This window comes from Zeugodacus cucurbitae, chromosome 5 (genome assembly GCF_028554725.1).
Source record: "Zeugodacus cucurbitae isolate PBARC_wt_2022May chromosome 5, idZeuCucr1.2, whole genome shotgun sequence".
Lineage (NCBI taxonomy): Eukaryota > Metazoa > Arthropoda > Insecta > Diptera > Tephritidae > Zeugodacus > Zeugodacus cucurbitae.
The window spans coordinates 53370024-53394743 of NC_071670.1; the positions used below are offsets into that span (position 1 = coordinate 53370024).

The 24720-nt window shown below is 34.8% G+C and overlaps 4 protein-coding genes across 6 annotated transcripts in view; 1 reads left to right on the forward strand and 3 right to left on the reverse strand.

The window, feature by feature from the left end:
* LOC105210522 (protein gone early) overlaps positions 1-24720 on the forward strand; it is a 92451-nt gene that overhangs the window by 47000 nt on the left and 20731 nt on the right. The window lies entirely within an intron of this gene.
* Positions 10061-12450, reverse strand: LOC128921906 (uncharacterized). The gene is made up of 2 exons (XM_054230906.1): positions 11688-12450; positions 10061-10324 (listed from the first exon to the last, which is right to left on the reverse strand). The coding sequence occupies exons 1-2, from the start codon at positions 12448-12450 to the stop codon at positions 10143-10145; spliced, it is 945 nt and encodes a 314-aa protein (XP_054086881.1). The 3' UTR covers positions 10061-10142.
* LOC105210519 (uncharacterized) lies at positions 16508-17642 on the reverse strand. The gene is made up of 2 exons (XM_011181530.3): positions 16990-17642; positions 16508-16902 (listed from the first exon to the last, which is right to left on the reverse strand). The coding sequence occupies exons 1-2, from the start codon at positions 17483-17485 to the stop codon at positions 16706-16708; spliced, it is 693 nt and encodes a 230-aa protein (XP_011179832.1). The 5' UTR covers positions 17486-17642; the 3' UTR covers positions 16508-16705.
* On the reverse strand, positions 20667-21813 carry LOC114803481 (uncharacterized). Its single transcript, XM_011181529.3, has 2 exons — positions 21175-21813; positions 20667-21054 (listed from the first exon to the last, which is right to left on the reverse strand). The coding sequence occupies exons 1-2, from the start codon at positions 21743-21745 to the stop codon at positions 20861-20863; spliced, it is 765 nt and encodes a 254-aa protein (XP_011179831.1). The 5' UTR covers positions 21746-21813; the 3' UTR covers positions 20667-20860.

Sequence of the window (24720 nt, forward strand, 5' to 3'; positions counted from 1 at the left end):
CATTGGCATTGTATTCACATGAAAACTAGATTATCTTTATCTTATATTTTTTGTCTGTCAATCGTTTTGAGGTCTTGTTTATATGTTACTTTTCTATCTTATCACTATGATATCATTTTCGGAGGACCATCATGAGTTCACGAACTCTCTTCTGGTTCTGGTTCTCATTTGGGAGATAATTTCAAAATAATTTTCCATAATAATCAGACACATTTAAAAAAAGGTCACGAGAGAAAATTTTGCAAGACTATATAAAATACCAATTATGTATACTTGATTTGCAAATAGGCTCTTCATTTAAGGGGTTACATGGGTTTTGCCGCGTAAAAAATAGCCTATTTTAAATTTTTTTTATGTAAAAAATTATTTATTTCATTTAAAACTTTTTTTGTCTAATATATACATACATATATAAAGAATAATTTCTGAAATGTCCAAAAAAAAATTAAAACTCCTCTATTGTCATTGACGTCATTTCCCCCTTGGAAAAAAGGTACGTCCGCGTTGTCAGCATAACTCCTGACAGGATCATCCAAAATGAAAAAACAAAAATAAGTGTTTTAGGTAAGACCATAAACTCGTGCTTGAACGAAGGAAAGAAAAAAAGGAAAAATTGGAATTTTGGCAGACATTTTTCCAAAAAATAAAAATTACGGTCAAATTTGCTTGACAGTTTTTTTTAAATAGTTGTAATTAAAAAAAAGAAGAATTATTCGTCCAAACACGAGTAAATTGTATCTCGAACACCTGTGCAAAATTTCGTCAAGATCGGTTGAGTAGTTTTCCAGAAAACTTGACAACCGACTTTGAAAACACAGTTCCGAGAAAAACGCGTTTGAAGTTTTGAGTAACAATAACACCTGACTTGGAGCCCACACCTTCAAAAGGCTGTATCTCTGAAACTATTATTCGGATCGATCGATCGGATTATTTCGGACAATATTCTTGAGATGTTGTAGAAATTAATAAGCCAAAAAACAAAAAATCAATTTTTTGAATCCACGAAACCCATGTAACCATTTAAGGTTATATTCCAACTGTCTGTATGCCAGAAGGTACACGGTTTCCCGCAACTTGAGACAATAAAGCTTCTGGTGTTAAACATACAGCAGATTCGCAAAATTGAAATTTAGAAAATCACTTACAAGAGATTGTTACACCTGGCACAATGCCTAGATATTAACAGATATATATAATGTTTTATGAACACCGGAAATATATTTCAATTTATAGTCATGCCATTCGGAGATTAGGTCTAACTACAAAACGAAAAGATTCATGATTTGAGAACGTGATCTGTAGAGTTACTAAAGAGAAACAGCTGTTCATAGTTCATGTATCATGATTTCAGTGGATGCTGTATTTGTGCTGTTAGGTCAGTTCGTGAACTGTCAGTTGGTTTAGTGTTGACTTGTAACACTCGAAAATTTGAATTTTGTTATTTCTGATAAACTCTTTAAATAAACAGGAAATGAAACTTGAATATGTTAATGTTATTCCGTTAACTATAATTATATCAAAATCCATTAAAAAATCGAATAAAATAAAAATAATATATTTATTAGCTATGGTCCTAAAAATAGAACACCTTGGTTGAAAATATGTTCATGTTTATATGCACGTACAATATTTACATATCGACTGCATAGCAACAGTAATTTTTTATTTTTAAAATAATCAAATTAGTATGCACTTACAAACCGACATATATTTTCGGCAGCAAAGCGCATGCGCCCATGCCACCGACTGCAACCGCCAGACCACTGCAACCACGTGTGATTTGTAATTCCTCGTCCAAATCTATAATTTATCTGCATGCAATGCAAATTGTGTCGCCTGAATGGCAGCTTTAAACTTGATTTGATAAAACATGAAAAACGAAATTTTTTTCAAATCTAATTTTAAATTTCTGAAATGCGGCTATAACCATGAGAATACACAAATATATGTAGATGTGTGTGTGTGTGTGAGTATTCGAAAAAGAAATATGTTTGCGAGTGTTTTTCTTCTATTGTCCTCACATTTAGTTGGTAGCATTGCATTTGCATAAACATTGCAACATTGGAACTGGAAGACACTCAAATAAAGCTTTGCTTTGCTTTCAACTGCATTCCAACAAGTGCCGTTGACGCAGACCACTTAAACAACATTTACCTTATAAATATGGCGCTAGTGCTGACATTTTCACACATTCAACTCGTACACATTTGTTGTTGTTTATTCATATTTTTTCTTAAATTTATTTTCGATTTTTTTTTGTCTCGCTGACTCATTTATTTTTAGCGCCTACGTTTAACATAAGTGGCCTTTTAACTAATGACGCTTGTTGGTTGTTGTTGTTGTTGATTGTTGTTGTTGCCCTTATGATTTATACGCCATTTGTACTTGAGCCAATCTACATAGGTGGCCTAACAAACGACTCTTGTTCCACCATACTGACCAAAGGCACAGCACACCAACCAACCAACCAACCAACCGACTGATTGTTTAGCCAAATCGGCAACCAATCCGTGCACGGCACCGTGCGCTACGCAACCAATAGCCGGTGCTATTAATCGATGCCTTATTAAGTAGAATACGCACACATTTACATACATACATACAACATACAGACTTATACGAAGTCGAGACATTTGCACGCATAGCTTAGTGATATCTTTATTGTGGGTTTTACTCGCATAAATTGCCAATAAGTCTGTGCATTTAATGAAGCATGGAAAATTTGTTAAGTGCGACTTGTCTGCGCGCGGTGGGTTGATTGCGTTACGTACATACATACAAACATTAATTTTGCTTTACAAAAATTAAAAAAAAAAACATTTAAATATTTCGTTTTAAGCTCCTTTTTAATAATCCTAATATTTTTGTTTTTGCAAATTATGTTTAAATTAAAATTCCTCAATCCCAAGATAAGTCGCACATATGCAGTATATGCCGCAAATACTCATACATACATATGTAAAATATTAGTAATAGTATTATGCGTGTGCTGTCACAATTCATTTGCGCCATCATATTTTGCCAATTTTAATAAAGTATCGGCATTTGTAATCCGTTGAAATAAATTTTTATATAAATTTTTTATTGCATTATAAACTCTGCTGGTTTTCGTAGCGTTTCTTCTAATCGTTCAATATATTTTTTTGACATAGTTTTGATTAATCCATATAAAGGGGTTTCCAATATGGACAGTCAGATTTGTAATTATACTACTATAAAGCTAATGCTTGCCATTACGAAGGGATATTGATAGTCCAAATTACGTAATTTTTCGCTATATAGCTGATCAGGGATTCTAAAATGACCCTGATCTATATCTTTAACTGATTCTGGTTATAGTCCATGTTCTTTATAAAGGGGTTACATGGGTTTGGTGAGTTCAAAAAATCGATTTTTTGTTTTTTGGCTTATTAATTTCTACAACATCTCAATAATATTATCCTATTTTTCAAGTCGATCCGAATAGTAGTTTCGGAGATACAGCCTTTGGAAGGTGTGCGGCCCAAGTCAGGTATTATTGTTACTCGGTTGTCAAATTTTTTCGAAAACTACTCAACCGATATGAAATTTTACACAGGTGTTCAAGATACAATTTACTCGTGCTTGAACGGAGATTTTATTTTTTTTCAATTACAACTATTTAAAAAAAAAAAACAAAATGTCAAGCAAATTTGACTGAAAAATAACGGTAGTTTTTGTAAAAAAAAACACTATTTATTAATTCATCTACAATAATGTTGTCGTCTCCTAATTGCGTTCATTTCATATCATGCACTTCTGACAACGCTCTTTCAATCGTTGAAACACTTCTCAAACTCTATTTTTGGGATAGCTTTTAGCTATTTCAGCACTTTCATGTCATCTAAGGTTTATTTAAGGCTCTCTTTTTTTTAAGTATGAAAAAGTTACACGGAGCCATGTCTGATGAACATTGAGGTTGGGGCATCGTTACAATTGGAAATTTTAAAATTCCCGTCATTTTTTGAAGACACCTCGTACTGTTCATATTGGGCGGAACGAAATACATTTCCGTCAATACGGATATAAAGCCCGAGTAATATCCATATTTCTTCTGAAAACAGCACACTCCAATAAATCAGTTTGAAAATGGGCGGAATCGGACCAAATCTACCTCCAATACAAAACCAATTAGATATATGTGCGACATCCTACTCAAATTAAGTTATAAAGCTTTGCTAAAACAAAGTGGATCGGTTCTAAAAGAAGTTAAAGTCGGCCCAGATCTTCTTCTATAACACCAGTCCTCAATATTATACTTTCGGTTGATATGTAGTAATATATTATGTTATATTCACATGGGGTCTTTCAATTAATTGCACATATTATATTTTCTTGATACTAGTGTCATTAAGCATAAGTGTCTGATTATCGCTTAGAACTTGCCCTAGCCATCTTCTGATTGTCTCTATGATTGACTTTATACCAGTTTGTCAGGAAGATATCTCATGGTCCAAATATAAATGAAACCGGTATTGGCTTCGCTGTATTCACCACATACAGAATATAGTGAATTTCGTTCCTGGTTTAGTAATTTTTAGAATTCCTTTTCTACGACCAGTAAATAGATAGAGCTTTAAATTTATTAACATACATATACATATAGTTGAACTTCCATAACTCGAACTTCTATAACTCGAAATTCTCCATAATTCGAACTCTTGAATTCGCAAAAATCCAATTTTACACAAATTACCTTCCGTAACTCGGAAGTCCCTCTAACTCGAAGCCTTTTTGTGGATTATGGTGATTCATTAGGGATCTCAACATTATAAGCATAAGTTTTATGCTAAAAATATTGTGTAGAACATGAGTTACAGTGTTCTGAGCATACCGGCCTCGCAAAAATGGGCTCGCACTTCCTCCATGATTCCAGCTGGTTGGATTATCGGAGCGTTGTTTCGATCTGTAAGCATAAATGCATGGTACGCAATACAAATAAGTGAATATACAAAAATTTCAAACGAAGAACCCTGTACTTCTGCTTAAATATTTCCTCATGAGTGTTTTTAATATTGAGTTTCTGTTTGAATAATGTTGTTAATATCGCCCATTGTTTTTGTTGCTAATTAATTATCTACTGACATGGACAAGCCGTGGGTGGTAATTTAAGATCTTTTAATGTGATATTTTAGATCATAACACTGATAGCTTTTAAAAGAATATATTAATTGGATATTTCGACACGCTTGACGTGGAAATATTGTGATCAATTAAAACACGATTTTTTATGAGTCGAACTCTTTATTTAAATATCAAATTTAGTGGGTTAAAAATTTGTGTATGTGTATTTAATTCATTTGTGAGATGTCCACCTTCAGATTTTGATTCAGTTTCGTGTTTCATATTACTAAAAATTATGAATCTGACAATAAAAAAAGCTATAAGGGACGCTGGCTTGAACAAAGTCACCTGAAGAGACGTACTCTGCAAGCTCTATTTGGTGCAAGAATGCTACTTGACTCAATGACTTATCCCAATTTTTTGATGTCAACAAATAGATTTACAATTCAGCTTAAGCTTTGCAGGGCTTAAAAGTTTTTGTCATCACATTTGTAAAAAATCAGTTTTTATGAAACATATTTACATACACTACATTCATTCTACATTTTCCAGTTATTAATTAGCCAACATCAATAGTGCTGTCGTCAACCAAAAAAATTGTTCACCAAAAGTGTTAATGTGTCGGCAAAGCTAATGTCAAGGTTAAACCGCATTGATTTTACAAGCCAAGCCAAGCCAAACCAAGCTTACAGACTTGTGTACTCTTCGGCCGCGCGCCAACGAATAGCGGCCGTATCAAAGCCAACACCGGTAGTCTTTGTTATTGAATTTACACAATGATCACTCATCGTGGAATTATACAAAAAACCCAACTTAAATTACTTACCATTTGCCATTAAGTTGTCAGTTTATTGTTGTAGTTTGAATTTATTTAAAAGGGGGAATTGTGCAAAACAACGCGTGATGCGCTGCTATCGGCGAAGTAACAAAGGGTCTCTGCGGCAATTTGTTTTTCTCTTCTTTTCTTTTCATGTTTTTTTGTTGATTTCTTTTTGCTTTGCTTTTACTGCTTTCGGCTTAGCCATTGTTGCGGCGGATTATTTATATGCTGGAAATTTGAATTTCAAAAGTGCACAATAAAATATGCCACATTCCAAGCAACTAACTAATGAAACAGAAAATTGATACTAAACGCTTTTCATTTCAATAATAATAGAATTCTTAAATATTGTCTGTATTTAATTCTACGGTGCTTTCTTTGTTGCAACGAAATGTTGGCACGCCTTGTTTCATACATTGCTGCTGTTCTTTGAAAGAAGGTGTGTCTTTTGTAATTATAAGTATACAGGTCCCCTTTAGAATATGAATGCTTAAAGGTATTGCAGATAGAGATTTATATTTGGATTTATTGACGCAATACCTTTCTAATTTTTTCAGTATTAGCTCACCTTTAGGCCGGCAAATATTTTAACTTACTAAATTCACTGCGAGCACTAGAAAGCTTCGAGAATCAGCTCAGTGGAATATATTTTTGGAACGATCGGCCCGATTTTGTAACAAGCCTCTTGAAATGCAATACTTTCTCGAAAACAATAAGTTCAAAAGTATAAAGCGTTGCTTAGACTTTCGGTTTGGCAGCGTGGAAAGTCCAGCTTCTCAATGATTTTTTATGTAAAGTGTTTAAAAATCATGATTTTGCCGCCGAGGTATACATATATATATGAAACGTCTAGATATAACGCTAATTGTCATTATTTGTCTCTTTCTGATTTTCTTGAATAGCTTGTTCTATGTTCTTTCAATATATCCGTGGTCATCTGAACCAAACAACTGACCAGAATCAACTGACTTATTTTTTCGAATTTTTAACAAAAGTCGCTGCCCTTATTCATATTTCTTCTTTATCGTCAAGTTTTATCTCAATATGTTCCTTTGTTGTAACTAAAATTTATTTCATCCTTGGGTTATATAATCCTATATCCCATGCGAAGAACTACAACACAATATTTTCAATCAGAAAATTAAATTCCTTAGTAAATTTGTACATGAATGTAAGAGGAGGTGAAGTAGGAAACATCTTTCGGAGAAGAAGATGAATCTAAATATTCAATTGACATATACATTTTCTATAAAACATTGGGAATTGAATTATTTAAAAACGGCGATCTGCATTATTGAAACTGTGTAAACACAATAAATAGGGGTTTTTAAGGGGCGTTACAAAAGTAAACCGATAGGGACAGCAAACGACGGCATATTTTTTCCGGCTTTTCGACATTTTTCTTTAATAATTTGCCAATTCATTATCGAAAGATATACGATCCAATAACGAGTCGAAATTATTAATATTCACTACCGAAATTCGGAGTCAGTGGTCTCAACTTTAAAACCGCTACGTCTAATTTGTGACAAGGCTCATTTCTGGCTGAATGGCTTTGCCAATAAGCATAATGCAATATGTGTTATTGGTCAGCCAATCCACACGTACTTCATGAGGCACTATTGCATCCCGAAAAAATTTCGGTTTGGTTTGGTTTATGGGCCGCCGGCGTCATTATGCCGTCCCTCTTCCATGATGATCAAGACCGGCAGGTTACTGTGAGCTATAGCTCAATGATAATCGAAAATTTTTGGCTCTAATTGGATTGGTATGGGATGATATGGACTTCAACATTATGTGGTTCCGACAAGTTTCCTCACAATCGATTTATTTAAAACCAATTTTGGTGAACGTGTTATCTCACGAAATGGGTCAGTCAATTGGCCTTCTCGATCGTACGATTTGACGTCGTTAGACTATTGCCTGTGGGGCCACGTCAAGTCTATGGTCTATGCTAACAAGCCAGCGGCGATGGATGAACTTCGTACTAATATCGAACGTGAAATTGCAGCAGTGTCGGTCGATTATGCCTTAAAACCCTCGAAAATTGTGTTCAGCGGAATGATCCAAGCACTTCATCCATCCTTAAATGTCCAGACTAAGGTTAAAACACCTCGGTAGACACACCTTCGGCGAAACCAGCGAAGTGACTTAAATCGAAGTTAGCCGACTTAAGAACTTGATAACAGAGTCCAAGCGCTTTGTCGAATCATGAGGGTCTTGGCGACCCGTTAGGAGTATTTTGTGTGTCACAAAGGACAGTCTATGCTGTCTAAGTAAGATTCTCTGTAGATAGTGCAGTATTTGTGTAAAGTTTTTTTAGTTTAGGTCGTCCTTTTCATTGTCGGCCCACCAGGTTACACCGTATCATACATTTTGTAGGGTTTTAGGCTGTAAGGTTTACTTCCATTCCAGCACAACTGTTGTTTTTTCATGCGCCGCATGATGTCCATCTAGTCGAAGAGACCATATAGCTTATAACTTATTTTTTCTTTATTTCTAAATCAAAAAGACGTTCCCCAGAAAGTGTTTAAGCTTTACCGTTATTTGTTTACAGTGCTGAAATAAGCAGGTCAACAATTCTAACTGTATCAAGATCCTCAAAATCCCGTTTTGTCTTCTCCTTTCCCCTTAACAATATGTTATCGCACGCTTACATGACACATTTCAACGTTTACCATGTTAAATTAAAATTCGCTTAGGTTTTCATTAACAGACTAACCATAAATTTGGCAAATAATGAAGCTCGTAAAAGCCAACACTTGTTCGAACACGATACGATTTTCGGGCATAATTAACTAATGCGAATATGCGTTTGCTGTTTTGTTCAACATTTTTTTACGATCCAACTCAGAGGTGTTGTTGTATTGTTGTTGTTTCATCAATTTCTTCTGCAAACACATTAAAATAATGAAATTTATGCCAACACGCAGCAATTAAATTTGGCTGGCCACAAGCCAAAACCGATTGAAACGCCGCCGCTGCCCAGCGTCCAGCGTATAGGCGAAGCAACAGCTGTAACAGCGACAGCGCGGCATGGCAGCAGCAACGTGGAAGACATTAAAAACGCATAAAAACTAACAGCGAAATAAAAGTGAAATTAAAACGCTAACTAAAAGGGTCAGCAACAACAACAACAAACACAACAAACAACGAGGTTATCAGTAATTAAAAGCTGGCAAAAAGATATGCGCACAACAACAACAACAACCGCGCTGAGTATTGTCATCTGCCGTGCTAAATGTTAAAATTAGCATAAAATTCGCGAATTTGCAAAAAAAAGACAGGCTAAATAGTGGTTTCGCGACAGTGACAGCGAGGCCGCTGGGTCAACAAAAAAAGCGAACGCCGGGCGGCCAATCAAAACGAGCTTCGCATCAGCAGCAGCTATCAGCTGGTTTGGGTGGAGTGATTTCGCACACACAACAACACACATGCGCAAAGACAGCTGACGCTCAAATTGACCTGTTCCAATCGAGGAAGTTCGCTTGTCATACACACCGACACACACACACATACATATATGCAACTCTGTGTGTCTTCACTTAGTTCGTTGGGACAAAAGCGCGCGCTACTCAAGGAGCAATTAATCACAACGCATTTGAGCGCTTTGATTTTCGCTGACTGCCATTCAATATGTGCAGACATGGCCAACTTGTTTTTGGCTACTTAATTTTTGCGCTTAACTTCGTCAGCCCGCCAGTCAGCTAGCTAGCTGAAAGGGCGAAACGCTCGCTGCTGGCGTTGCACAGCCAAGAAAAAAAAGCTTAATTTAATCGTATAAATTTATAATGTCATACTTAGTTTGCATAAAGCATTCGATGTCAAAACATCACCAACCACCAACGCTGTTGTTGTTGTTTGTATGCAACAAAATGCTGTTGACATGCCAATCAATCAATTGCTTATTGATCGTAAATTTCGAAGACGACGCCAGCGAAGCGAGAAAAGCAGCGAAAAAGAAAATTAATGGCTCAATCGTTAATGCTTTTATGGTGAATTCACGCAGGCGAGTTCGTTGTTTGAGTCTTTTGTTCGAGCGCATTGGGTATCCATTGATTTCCAAATGCATTAACATTTAGCATTTTTATTTAATTTTTTAGTATTTATCTAAGCGTTTTATTAATTAATAATGAAAACAAGCATTTTTTTACAAAGCTTTGCGTGCTTATATGTATAACCAAATGTGCATATTTAAAACAAGTAAAATTATTTTTTTTTAATTAAAAATAGAAGTGCTTTAGAAATAGAAACGTGCTGGTTGTAGGAAGTTTTTGATCGGTGATTCAGCGCCATTTTGCACTTTGCGATAATCATAGCCACCATTGGCCGCTAAGCCATCCAAAGAGCCGACGACCGATTTGATGGGCACCACGCCTTCGTCGGAGAACTCTGATGTGCCGCCAAGGTTGTCATATTGTTCTGGAAATATTGAAAGGAAATGATATTGGTGGTGCAAACTTGAAGATATAATGTTTTAAAAATGTTAACTTTGTTTGTTGGCTTTTGCTATTTCGATAGGCTTTATAAGGTCTAAATCGTTGCGAAATAAGATCTTAAATTGACTAAAGTACCATATATTGATTCGTCAAATACTTGAATACAAGATCTTTTAGGTTTTTCTGATTTTTCTGAGGTGATGAAGTCTCAAAGTCATCATCAAGTTAGCACTACAACCGGGAGTCGATCCTGACCGTGTCGATAAGCATTCGCAGTTCGAATAAATCGATATTTCTAGTTTCGCCAGATTTACATACACTTGAACCATTCATCTGAGTTAAGGTCGTCCTTCTTTCTTTGTCGGCCCACAAGGTGACACCGTATCATATATTTTGCAAGCTGTGGTGTTGACTTCCATTCCGACAACATGGCCAAGCCAGCACAGCCGTTGTTTTTTCATGCGCCGCATGATGTCCATCTCGTCGAAGAGACCATATAGCTCGCCATTTCATCGAGTCCGATACTCCCTCACGCGGAGTGGGCCAAAATGCTTCGGAGAACTCGTATGTTCCTTAAGAATGCTCATCCTTGTTCGTCATCGTCCATGCTTCCGCACAATATGTCAGGACGGATATAATGGGCTAATTATAGAGCGTTAATTTGGTTTTGCTAGAGAGGGCTCTTCTTCTCAAATGCCTACTGAGCTCGTGAAAGCACCTTCTAGAAGGTACTTAGTCTTGTTCTCATTCAACAGCAGACCCATCTGCTTCACTTATTTTTCAAGGCTTAAGAATACTGCACATACGGCTCTGATGCGGCCAGCTAGGTTGATATCTTTGGCCAATCACCAGCTACTCTTTAAAAAAGGTGCCAGTAGCGAATTATCTTCTCAAGCTTTTGATAAAAGAAATCGCTCGATAGATCGTTGTCTTATTCGGTTCGGAGAGATCCTTCCCTTTTCAGACATTGCGGCATAGATACCATCCTACTTAGTGCTATCAAAAGCAACTTTGAAGTCGACAAAAAGATGGTATCAACCATCTTAAATTTATCCCAATGTACATTTATCATTTCTTGGTGAATAACCTTAAAAATTTTCCCTATAATATACGTAATTTTTGTAGTAAAATGTTCCTCAAAATCACTTTTTACCCAAATTTGACCATGTATTGATATTACCAATGATGAAGATAATGCCAATAATAAGAAAAAATCGTTCTTTGATATTAATACTTTCAAAATTAATAAGAGTCGCCCCTTTGCTCGTCTAAATCACAACCAATCGTCTGATCGTTTCCCTAGTTAATGTTAATACACTAATAAATACCCCAAAATCCCAACTCACCTTGAATTTCTTTCTGCGCTGCGGCTGCCTCCTCCGGTGTCTTGTATTTGATGAAGAACACCTCCGGTTTGGTGGGCTGCGTTGGCGCCGGTGTGCCAATCTCACCGATATTCAAATCACCATCCTTTTTACTCAAAACATAAATGACAGTCTTCTCCTCTTGTGGCGCATATTCGGCGGTCAATTTGAGATTGGCATTCTCGGAGGAAGGTGCCTTAATAAAGACGACGCGATAGTTCTTCTGCGGACGACCGATAACGAAGTGCTTCGTGCGTGTTTGCTCTTCGGAATCTTCCGGTGCGGAGACTAAAAAGAATTGTTTAGTGATGATCGGTTCGGCGGTGGGTTGTGTGGGTGGTAGGTACTTGTCTCCACTATAAGATTGTTGTTCCGCTGTAGTTTTTAGTTGCTGCTGTTGTTGTTGTCGGACTGTTTGATGTTGTGGCAAGATGAGTGAATTGACACTGGGTGCAGGATTAAAGAAACTATCGGCGTTGTTGTCCTTCGTGCGGGTATTAAAGAAACTCTCGGCGTTGTTATCCTTCGTGCGAGTATTAAAGAAGCTGTCGGCATTATTATCCTTCGAACGACTGCTGCTGCCGCTGCTACTAAAGCTCAGACTATTGGTGTTGCCGTTTGTGTTTGAGTTGCTATTGGAGTTAGAGTTGCCACCGCTATTACGTTCATAGTGATAACCGAAAGTGGACGCAGCGTTAGCGGTCACAGCGAGTAGCGCACAGATATACACGAAAAGGACGCGCATTTTATACAAATTTTAACGATAAAAACTTTTTTATTTAAAATTTATTTCTTTTCTTTTGCCAAAAGCCACTTTCCGTCTACACTTTTGCTCGAAGGCACTTGTAATTATGTCTAAACTATTTTCAAAACTGTTGATGGTCTCCAACCGGCAGTAACAATTTATAGGCAACTAAATGTCGGAGGAAAATCAAATGTTGAATCTTGGGAAAATTTCGTGTGTTGCATGCAACAGTAGTGGTTAACATATAGACCACAAAAGCACATCTTGGTTGCGCCTGAGAAACTCTCAAAATCTTTATTGGTTTATTCAAATGCTGTTGGTTATAATGACATCCGCCCTCGTCTTCCCTGGCATACACTATACATATATATGCTTGCAGATCTCTACAACAACTAAATAATTTACTACTAATTAAATTAGTTCAATGTCAATGCATCTGCGCTTTGTGCTCTCGTGCTCATTTGCCAATTACGAATTATGCCCAACTTACCACCTTCTTGTCTACAACTGTGTAGCTGTTGCTTATAATTCTCCATTTGCTCAACATTTTTTTGTTTTTTTTTTTTGGAATAAATTAAGACATTAAGTAGCTAATTAGTAGCGTAATAACACGTTTTGCTTTTGTTGTTTTTACATTTTGGCAATTAGTTTCATTTACACGCTTGTTGCACACCAAGCTTTGTCTTATGTGGCAACATTTTTAGCGTTGCACGTAACCGAAACTGGCGAACTTGCTCAATAAAAATATTTTTTTCGGTATCTTTTCTCTTTCTTTACATCATAATTTGTTATCATGCCTCACTTTCATTGTCACATTGATAAATCCGAAAATCTAAAAGAAAGTGTGAAATACTTCACATGGTGTCTCAGTTGGGGGAGGTGTGAACATTCCAGTGGGTGTTAGGATGCAAATTGTGTTGTTAACGTGTGCTATTTCACTATTACTCGAAAACACTTTTAAGCATCTACTTTATCGAGAACTTAACGTTTTTATCTTGTTTCTTGAGTATATAGACCATTTTCTTATGATAGCTTTCACCTATTAGATTCCTGTTGCCTTTCCTTGTTCCAGAAATTCAAATGTTCGCTAAACATTATGCCGGTATGAAACATTACAATTTTGAAATAATCTTTGTTATGATTGTGTTGAGTCCAAAGTAGCGTAAATTGAAAGGCATAATCAAGAATGGCATTTAAAAGTATGAAAATGGATCATATTTGGTTAAATGGTTTTTTGTTCTGACATTTTTCATCCATAGGCTGTTACCGAAAACTAGCAGATTCTATGACAATGTTTTTCATGTTAGCTTTGAGATTGCCTCCAACTACGTAAGTAGGTAGATTTAATACTCAAGATCTTATTTTATAAAAAAGTTATCTTGTTCATCAAGAATATATCCTTAATAGTCTTTAACAGATTACATTTTTATTTTGTCGGTGGGATATATTTTTCAGTTATCATGATCAGCCATAACTTTTAAGATGAATTACGGGAAGATAGCAGGAATTTTAAAATTTCTAATTTTCCAAAAGTCGAATCGTCAAAATTTCTGCTGTATTCACTGTTTACTTTGTCTATAGCAGCCGCTAAGGTTAGACGTGTTTTATTGAGCTTGGCGATTTTCGTTTGTTAAAAACTTGGCCGAAAATAATACTGTAACGATGCCCAGCCTTCAAATTCGCCAGACATGACTCGGTGTGAAATTTTCCTATTTCCAAAAATAAAGAAAAACCTTGAAGGACCGTCATTTTACAAGCGTACGTACATTTACAAAAATCGAGTTTCAAAAGTGCTTCGAATCGGGACTATTTTGCAGGCGATAACATTAATGTAGACTACTGAATAAATATTAGAAAAAAATGACCAGTATTGTTCCAACACACCTCGTATGTGTTTAAAGTCATGTGGATTAATTTATGCTGTTTCTGTAGGTTCGAATTACTTGTTTTTTTTTTATTATTTGACGATCTTAACAGTTCTAGTTTTAATCCGTCACAGTTGGCAAATTTCCTACTTCCTTGATGTGTTTGCATACTTTAAATACCATTGATTGACCCCAGAGTTTCCATCAAATTTTTGTATAAATGAAGCTCATTCCCATTACATTCCGCAAAACTTTGATCTCCACCTGGATCTCATGGAATATTTGATGAATATTCTTAACCACTCAAATAGTTTTATCCATGTATAATTTTTTTTCTTGCAACGTTCTCCAAGAGTGTCACTGACTTATCGCTCAACCGCTGCAAAGTGATTTGAATTCTTGAAAGCTTCAAGTCTTAACAAAGCAGAACTTCAGATGAAGACAATAAAACCTTGACTTTGTTAATGGGAGAATACCAAATAGACGCAAAAAAACAGACGAATAAAGAAAAAGCGTCGAGACACAGTAGTTTGCGCTGGTCAAATTCATATTTATGATTTTAAGAATCGGAAATGATTTTTTCAAAACTAATTGATGTTATACGCTCGTAAATTAACGAACTAACTTCGCAAATTTGCAATGCAAATGGAAACGTATAAATATTTAGCAGCGAAGCTAACTCCATGAATTATATCATTGAAAGCGCGATAAAAGACAAAAAAACTTCGTATGAATAAAGTATGAAGAGAATATGCGTAGAAAAAAATGAATTCAAGAATTTCGCGAAAAAACGTCAAGTATGTTTTCTTTAAGGTTTTGTTGAAAAATATTTTTTTTTTACTATTTTTTTATAAAGTTCGGAGTATTTCAGCAGATTTTGATTAGGGTATCTGAAGGGATAATCACTGATAACTTTTAGATATATTGTTAAGAACTGGTACTGAGTACTTGGGTCTAATAAATTATGTTTCGACGAAGAATAGGGAAGAGAAAAAGTGTGAGGCGTGCATAGGGTGGTTTTTATTCTTTGGAAATTGTCTCTCAAAACAATCTAGAATAAATGCAAAGACAGCTTTTTGTTTTACAGAATATTATCGGCATATTTTTTTAAATTTTTATTCATGAAACTTTCTTTCATTGTTTACTTTTTTTATTTTTGACATATTTTTTACCTATTTTTTATTACAATCAAAATAAATTATTTTACCGTTTGGTATTTTCACTTTTTTTCTTTGGTTATTAAATTTTTATACGGTTGTATAGTTATAATATATAACTTAAAGCTTTTTTCTGTATCATTACTTCCTTAATTTTATCTTCTTTTAATTAATTTTTTTATTGAATATTATTTTTTGTCCTGTGTTTATTACTTTAATTCGCTTTCATTAGTTTATTTAATTCTTTTTATTTAAACAAAAAGTATTATTTAATTTTATTAATTAAAAAAAAGTATTATTTTTATTAATTTTTTTTACTCAAGCATTGTTTTTTAATTAATTATTTTTTTATTTACCTATTATTTATTTTTTTATTATCGCGTTTTTATAATTATTTTTATTTTACATAATTATTTCGCTTTTTTATATATTTTTTTCTATATTTCTTATTGTTTATTTAATATTATTTTATTTTATTTTTGTATTGTTTTTAATTGCTTATAATATTTATATTTTTAATTTAGTTTTGCTTGTCGAAATTATTTCGTATTATTTTATTTATTACCTAAAATTATTATTTTTTTAATTTAGTAAACATTTTATTTAATTCATGCCATTATTTTGCATTTATTTCTTTTATTTTTAATATTAATTTCTTATTTTATTTTAATGTTTTTTATCTATTGTATCTTATATTATTATTTTTGTATTGATTTATTTTTTTCTCTTTTCAATTTATTTATTGTTTTATTTTATTTAATATTTTTTTATATTTTATTTTATTTTAATTTTTTTTTCTATTTTTTTGTTTATTTTTTTTTATTTTTTTATTTTATTTTTTTATTAATTTTTTTTTTATTTTTTTTTTTTAATTTTATTGTGTTTTTTATTTTTATTTTTTGAATATTATTTGATTTTTATTTTGTTAATTATTTTTTTTTTTATTAATTTAATTATTATTCTTTTATTAATTTAATTATTTTTTTTTTATTAATTTAATTTCACCTAATTAATCACTTCAGTAAAAAAATATCATTATTATTTTTTAAATTTAATTTTATTAAATCGCATAATTTTCGTAAATAAAAAATATAAAGTGTAGTAACAAAAAAATTAATAATTAACAATTAATCAACGAGTTTTCGGCCATGTATGCCATGTGTAACGCAAAGCAGCGTTAACAAATAACAACAAAACAATTCTAACAATTCAAGCTGCATCTTGAGCGCTGCCTTACAGACGCGACGCCGCTGGCAGATACTGGCTAAGTGGGGAGGACGCGCTGCCGAGTTCCTCTGGAGCGGGGGCAATAGCTCTGTAGTTGTAGCTGCCATCGGGAGCAATACCATCCAAAGAGCCGATAACCGAAGCGACTGGAGCAGTACCTTCATCGGAGAATTCCTTAGTGCCGCCCAATTGATCGTATTGGTCTGTGAAGCGAAACATTTTGTTTTTAGAATTTTGAATTATAAATTAATTTCTGCGCTAAATCATTCCTCAAGTCGAATTCAACTCACCTTGAATTTCTTTCTGTGCTGCCTCAGCTTCCTCGGGTGTCTTGTATTTGATGAAGAATACTTCGGGTTTGCTGGGCACTGTTGGTGCTGGTGTGGCAAAGTCGTTGGCGGTGAGTTCGTTATCCTTCTTGGTGAGCACATAAATTACGGTCTTCTCCTCTTGTGGTGCGAATTCGGCGGACAATTTCAGGTTGGAGTTGTCAGAGTTTGGTGCCTTAATGAAGACGACACGGTAGTTCTTCTGTGGGCGACCGATGACCAAGTGTTTGGGTTTGCCAGCATTCTCTGTATCTTCAGGGGCCGAGATCAAGTAGAACTGCTTGTGTACGCTGGGTGGTGGTGTTGTGGTGGCGGGTGGCAGATATTTCTCACCACCGCGTGCTGAGGGCACAAAACTGCTGGCAGCTGGCTGAGCGCCATATCCATAACCGAATTGTGGCGCAGCGCTGACGGCGGCGATTGTCGCCAAACAAGCGAGTAATGTAAAAGAACGCATTGCGAAATGGATTTTATTTAGAATTGATCCTTTTATCGAAATTATGGCAAATTGATTGCGTTTGGTATTTTTGTTTGCGGTTTTCACTGAAAAACTCACACTACACTTCACTGCACTGATTGTGTTGATGCTCTAAGAGGCTTACGATTGCACTGCTTGACCTGTCTGCATTGCATTAACGTTTTATATGCGAATTGTTACGCTTTTTCGCACTACTAAATTCGCGAAATCAATGCAAATTTGCGCTTCGAACGGGGTGATCAAAGGCGGCGCTAATATCGAACGCCGACGCGCGCCGATGCGGTTGACAATTTTTGCGTCAAAAGGCGAGCGCTGATCGCATTACGCTATCTCATCAATAGATATTAGCGTAAGCGCATCTGCAGCAGCAACAACAACAACACTAATCACAAAAGCATTAAGATGTCTTGCTACAACACATATGCATTGATCGCATTTCAAACACATACTATCGGTCATTAAAACGCTGCCGACCGTCTGTATCCTCCGCATTTGCTAAGCGCAGCGCCTTACTTGGCTTGCAATTCTATTAACGCTTTGTAGCTATGTCTTCATTTTTGCACTCTTTTTCATTTAAATTTACTTTAATTAATTGCTCGCTTATTTCCGTTACTCGATTAGTTTTGTCTTATAGTCGCCTTGCGCATAACAGTCTTAATCGAATTTCGTTGCATACTTTCGTGCGTAAATATCGATTTCGTCTCTCAATTGTTTTCTCAAGGCTAATGTCTCCTAAACCGCCAGTTTTGCTACCTGTATTGAGCGTCATCACATTTTTTATGGTGTACTATAGTCGTCTGTCTATTGTCTTGTCGCCTTCCTTATGACGCTCTATTTGTTGCTAGACAATGTCTAATCCCTCATCAAAAGCGCTGTTATATTCGTTAAATACGCATCATTATAAAATTCGTATGTTCTTTTTGCTGTCGAAATGGTCGCAAAATTGAATTTAAATGTGTTCGCTCATAAAATTAATGACGAACTGCTTTTCGCCGCTTGTTAGTCAAAATAGAATCGATCATAAAGTATATGATTATAGTTCTCATTAAATTTCTATTGTGTCGAATATGGCTTTAGCTTTCGTTGCTTCTGTGATCTCTTCAGTTAACACTCGAAGAAAATCACGTTAGCAGAATGACTTTTTGCCCTTATGAAATTAGTATAGTCTTTTCAATTTAATCTTAGAATTGTATACAGTTTTTGTCAACTTTTGGGATAAAAAAATTATTGGGATAGATATAGGATTGATATGACTAGGGTTATGTACGTGGTCGGTCCGACGGGTAGACCTCATTGTCTGATGGTGCGACCATCTCGAGAGAATTTTTTTAAAGTGTAGTGCATTTTCGGATATTTAGGCCGAATAGGACGTTTTTCTGGGTTTTAGAATAAAAAAAACTATCGGTTTGTGATTCAATTCGTGATTAGGAAGACGAATTGCGAATGGAAATCATAGAGCGGACATAACTTGGATGCTGTATGCGGTGACTCTTATTCGATGGATACCGTTAACATTGGTGTAACGAATTTAAACCTGAATGCACGGTTTTTGAAAACACACGTCCAGATGCCCCGATCGCAACGGTTACAACGGAGGATAGCGTGACAAAAGTTCATGATCTCATATTGCCAATTCGCTGATTGAAGGTACGCCGTATAGCTTAGACAGTAGTCTCTCCGTGTCATATTCAGCAAGAAATATTGGCCATGAGAAGGCGGTGGGTGCCGCGTTTGCGCATTCCGGCCAGAAAATACAGCCGTGTATGATCGCTTCACAACAGTGTTTGATTCTTTTGAAATGATTTTGTGGACTATCTGGCGATAAGAAAAACCTCCACAGTGCTCTATTACCGAATTATTGGACCGGGCAGATCAAATATCCTGTTACGAACTATTGAACCAATCCCATATTACAAAAGATTTGGTCCCATTCGACTTCTTTTCGTTACCAAACTAGAAAAATTTACTCGTTCTGCGAGTTTGAGTTGAATGAGGTTATCGCCGCCAAGGAAGCGTTCCTTATAAACCTCCAGGAGTAGAGAAAGTATTTTACAGAAAGGTTGAATTGAAAGTAATTGAATCGCTGGGTCATGTGTATTAAGCTTAAATGAGATTATATTGAAAACTTCCTATTTTTTCGAAAATTTTGGATTTTTTTGTTGATTAAGTACCGGATCATCCTTATATAAATAAATCAGATGATTAGGTTCTTGGTATCATAAGTGTGTGGAATCGGACAGAAAGTTTAGTTGTTCAAAAATAACCGAAAAATAACCGATTTAAGTAGACATTTTTAAAAAGCACACTTTTCATATATTTCTCATATCAGAAACAATTTTGAAATCTTGCTTCGATTTTACAAATTAGATTTATATTTTATTTTTTTTTTCAAAATTTCTTTTTTGGAAAAATTTGTTAAAAGAATTTTCCTTTCAATTTTTTTATTTTTTTTTTTTTTAATTCTTAAATTTTGATTTTATTCTTTAATTTATTTATTTCTAATTTTTTAATATTTTTTTTGATTTTCTTTTAATTTTTTATTTTTTTTTTAATTTTTAATATTTTTTTAAAATTTTTAATATTTTTTTTAATATTTTTATTTTTTTTTTATTTTTTAATATTTTTTAAATTTTTTAATATTTTTTTTTTAATATTTTTGTGAAACTTCTATATATATTTTTTTTTTAATTTTTATATATTTTTAAAATTATTTTTTAATTATTCTTTTCCAATATATTTTTTAATATATCTTTTTTAATATTTTTTTTGATTAATTTTTTAAAGTTGTTTACATTTTTTTACTCAACAAAAGGCGCAAGAATTTTTCTAAGTGTTGCTTATTTAATATTAGTGACACTCATGATATTGACCTTTAGTGTCACATTAGTGTTGGGTATTTCCAACAGCAGCGCTTAATTCGAAACTAGGCTATAAATAAAGCAGCAACACTAATGCCAAATTTTGTTGATCTTCAGTCGAAGGAATTTCACCAAAATATTAACGGTATACGGTTCTGAATTGGCAGAATCGCATACATAAAAGGGAATACAAAGCTAATTAGGAAATCTGAAAAAGAGATATGCAAATATTACTTGGATTTTCCCAAGCTCAAGTCCAAGCAAAATCAGCTAGCAACACACACACACAAACACATTTCGCATGATTTTCGATTTCAATTTATTTAACAAAAAATAACAACAACATTTAACAATAAAAAAAATAAAAGACATAACAAAGAATGTGCGCGCATACAACGAATATGCTTTTGTCACAGATTCCGCTTAACTATTAATCAACATTGCTAACTAAATACTAAATTCCATGTAGGTCGTAAATTCTCATATCAAATTCCAATTAAACCTTCAAAAAAGATGGCAAATATTGTGAGCTGGGCTGTTGGGGCTCTGCCAAATTGGCGCTGCCACCGTTCACTTGACGATAGTTGTAGCTGCCATCAGGGTTAAGACTGTCCAAAGCGCCAACGACCGAGGTGATGGGAGCGGTGTCTTCACCGAATTGGTTATTGCCGCCCAATTGATCGTATTGTTCTGAAAGAGAAAGTAATGGGATTAATTTACAATGATTTTTATGGATGTCTGGTACTCGACTCCTCAGTCAGCGACCTACACAAGCTCTATTGGCGCCATTTTGTTCGACCCAAAACTTACCCTGAATTTCCTTTTGCGCCTGTTGTGCCTCCTCGGGTGTCTTGTACTTGATGAAGAAGACCTCTGGTTTGCTGGGTACAGTTGGTGCTGGTGTGCCAATGTTGGCGGCATCGATATCTTCACCCTTCTTGTGCAACACATAGATGACGGTCTTCTCTTCTTGTGGCGCGAATTCAGCGGAGTATTTGACATTATCGGGTGTTGGCGCCTTAATGAAGATCACACGGAAATTCTTTTGTGGTTTGCCCAAAACCAAGTGCTTGGATTTGGTGGCGTTATCTTCGGGTGCGGAGATGGTGTAGAATTGTTTGTTGATGAGTGGTGCCTGTTGCTCGGACTCGGGAGGCAAGTATTTGTCACCACCACGGCCGCTGCCATGGTTGAGCGAGTTACCATTACCGATGGCACCGCCACCAATACCGGATGCAACGCCACCGCTGCCGCCGAGGACGACACCATTACCGCCGCTGCGTACGGCCAAGCCACCACTGCTGGCGGGTTCGTATCCATATTGAGGCGCGGCTGTGGCGCTGACGGCGAAGAGTGCGATTGCTACGACGAAGAGACGCATTTTTGCAAAGTTTTAGATTTTTTCAATTTAATTTTTCACAAGACACTTGTTTAGCACCGCTCGCGGTTATATTTTTTCAAATATTCGTTTATTATTTTTTTTAATAATTTTTCTATTCGATTTGCGTTCGATTTGCCGCGACACACCGCTTTGATGCTGTAGTATCGAATTAAGCTGGTTTACTGGATATAGGCCTATTGATCTACATAGTTTATATACAATGTGGGGGTCGCTGTTCGCCTTTACATTGTGGCTGCTGCATAAATTGTTATTGAGCATCACTTCTGCGTTTCTGCAGCACAAATTTAAAATATGCAGATTTGCTACTTTGTATATTTGCGTCTTTGTGTGTGTGTCGCTGTATTGGTACATTATAATAATATATATTTGTTGTTGTTGTTTTTTCTCATTTTTTTTCTTTGGTTGTTAGGCCTAACAAGCCGTCTAATGCTATTGTCACTCGCATTGTTTCTATTGGCATATGGTCTTCTATAAAAAAAGTGTGACACTTTGCTTTGTTGCCATATACGAATATACGAAAATTGAGTTAATCCAAGCTAAAGTGTGTGTGAGCGCTAAATCATACGAGTTCCAATTTGCTGTGGTGCACAAAATGCTTTAAATATCAACAAGCATTGTTGTTATTGTATTGGCGTTCAATAGTTTAATAAGAGCGTACGGTTTTCGGTTGTGCAGTTGGTTGTTGTGCAAGTTGTTTGTTGCTGTTTTTGCTGGTTCTGGTTTCTGTTCGAATTCACACTCCAATTTAACACATGTTCATAAGTTTGTTTTGGATATATCATTTTACCATTTACAATAAATGGCTTGTGGCTCTTCGTTCCATTGTTCGGCTAAATGCAGGTGGATAATTAATTAGTTAGTAATGTACTAAACGAGTTGGCAATTAATGGCAGTTCAGTTGACTAATTTATTATGTTTAACTCGAAAAATTTTTTCTGGTACACCTACAGTTGCATCCATATTTAAGTATATCTGTACGAATATATAATATGTTTAAAGTTTTGTTTTTAATGTGGGTGGAAGTTTTCAAACGCATAAATTGCAATTTCGTTTAAAAATTCCCAAAATTGGTGATAATCTTTTCTCGGCCTATACTATATAAGGTGATTTTTCAGGCTGATTTTTTTCAGTATAATTTTATTTAAATATATATTATATGTACAGTACTTGGTATATGTAATATCGGTTCATACTTTCCCTAAACATAAAAAAACCAATGTTATGTCCTTATAATACAAATGAAATTAAGAGCCACGGTTATAATAAGAAATATCTCAACATAATTAAGGATCGGTTTAAGGGTTTTGAAAAAAAAAAAAAACAATATATATATCATCTATTTTATTTAAACATTTCAGCATATCAAAGATACATATATAAAACAGTATTTTGTGAAATTTTTATTTAAAAGTTCCGAAAATTCAGCCGTTGGTACCGTCTCAAAACCATTTTTTTTTGCCGAGTACAGCATAACTCACTATATGGTTGAGTCGTGTTCACCGACCTAACAAATTGAGATTTGAGATAAACGCGTTTAAATTCTAAATTGCAACTGGCTTGGACTTGTATCTCTTACAATTTTGCAAGGAAATTTAAAATTTTAATATTTAGCGATCGATTTTCCTATGTTTTTTTTTAAAGAAAATGCTCGATCGAATATTTTGAAGTTTTTGGACATAATCAGTTTTTTTCATGTTATATCTTGTATTCAGGGGTGGCAAAAAAAAGTTCCCTAACTGCTGACATGATTCTGGCCGAATGAGTAGATGAAACAAAAAAGTTCAAAAAGGTTAATAAAGTTGAATATATTTCCTAAACAATGACCTAAGATTTTTGAAAAATATCAAAAATTAACAAAATGGCATAGTTCTGAAAAAATGTCGTCTTTTTATGTAAAACGCTGCCATTCAAAAACTATTCAAGATACGACCTTACCGCTTTCACAGGATATTTTTGAAAGAATAAGCAAAAAACAAAAAAAAAACAAAATTTTGAAAGTGTCACACTGGTATAGCCCCTATGTTTCAAAGCCCACCTAACCCATTACGAGTTATTGTAGAATATTTTCTTTACTGCAATTTTACAAAATAAAAATGGGTAATTTCGTTCAATATCCTTCCCCCGGTTCCAACTACAGTATAGTATTTCTATTTGCTCAGTTAATATATGTATGTAGTTCGAAATATCTGTGAACGTGAAATTGTACGTCTAAAATATTGGCCAAAATTTGGTCCATATTTCTTACGCTATAGATATGCTATAGGTTTCAATATGGCTGGGTAGCTTTATACTTATGTGATTAGGCGTCTCTAGGACATGTCGAAGGATTCCTAGCATAATGCAATTTGGTAAAAAAATAGCGTACCATAAGATGTCTATTTGAGGCGAGACTGTCAGAAAAAACTTCTTGTATAGGACGCAATTAAAGGTACATATAGTTTTCTATAGACATTCTGCGAAATCAGCTGTCAAAGTGAGAGCACGCTTTTGGCATTTAACACTGATTGCTATAGAATAATTTAATCTACGGCAATCAGAACATCGTTTAAAAATTCCTTACTCATCCTATCAATCGACCCTGAAATCGTGTGTCATTGTCGTATTTACTTGTGGGCTTATTTATAGTTATTGATCTATGATGATAAACGATCTTTGATTGAACAGCTGGCGCGTTGTTCGGAAGATAATACCACATTCCAGATAAAGCGATGCAAAGTGAAACCCTTAGAACCCCTACATAAGTCACGATCACGATGGCCATATGCCTGACGTTCTGTTCAATAACTAAATGCTTTAAAATCTTTATTTATTTCACTCATCTTCTAGCATAACATAAATACGGTTTGCAAAATGAATTTCCTATCAAAAGTAAGAATCTGAGTTCTTCAGAAAAAAAACTAGTATAGTTGATCAAATGATCGTACTGAATCCCCAAAATACTTAAAATTTCAAGA

Excerpts from the sequence above, each read along its gene's own strand:
- LOC128921906 (XM_054230906.1), bottom strand. The coding sequence starts at position 12,450 with ATGCGCGTCCTTTTCGTGTATATCTGTGCGCTACTCGCTGTGACCGCT. Across the intron at positions 10,325-11,687 it reads AGCGCAGAAAGAAATTCAAG|AACAATATGACAACCTTGGC; the intron begins GTGAGTTGGGAT and ends CAATATTTCCAG.
- LOC105210519 (XM_011181530.3), bottom strand. The coding sequence starts at position 17,485 with ATGCGTTCTTTTACATTACTCGCTTGTTTGGCGACAATCGCCGCCGTC. Across the intron at positions 16,903-16,989 it reads AGCACAGAAAGAAATTCAAG|ACCAATACGATCAATTGGGC; the intron begins GTGAGTTGAATT and ends TTCGCTTCACAG.
- LOC114803481 (XM_011181529.3), bottom strand. The coding sequence starts at position 21,745 with ATGCGTCTCTTCGTCGTAGCAATCGCACTCTTCGCCGTCAGCGCCACA. Across the intron at positions 21,055-21,174 it reads GGCGCAAAAGGAAATTCAGG|AACAATACGATCAATTGGGC; the intron begins GTAAGTTTTGGG and ends TTTCTCTTTCAG.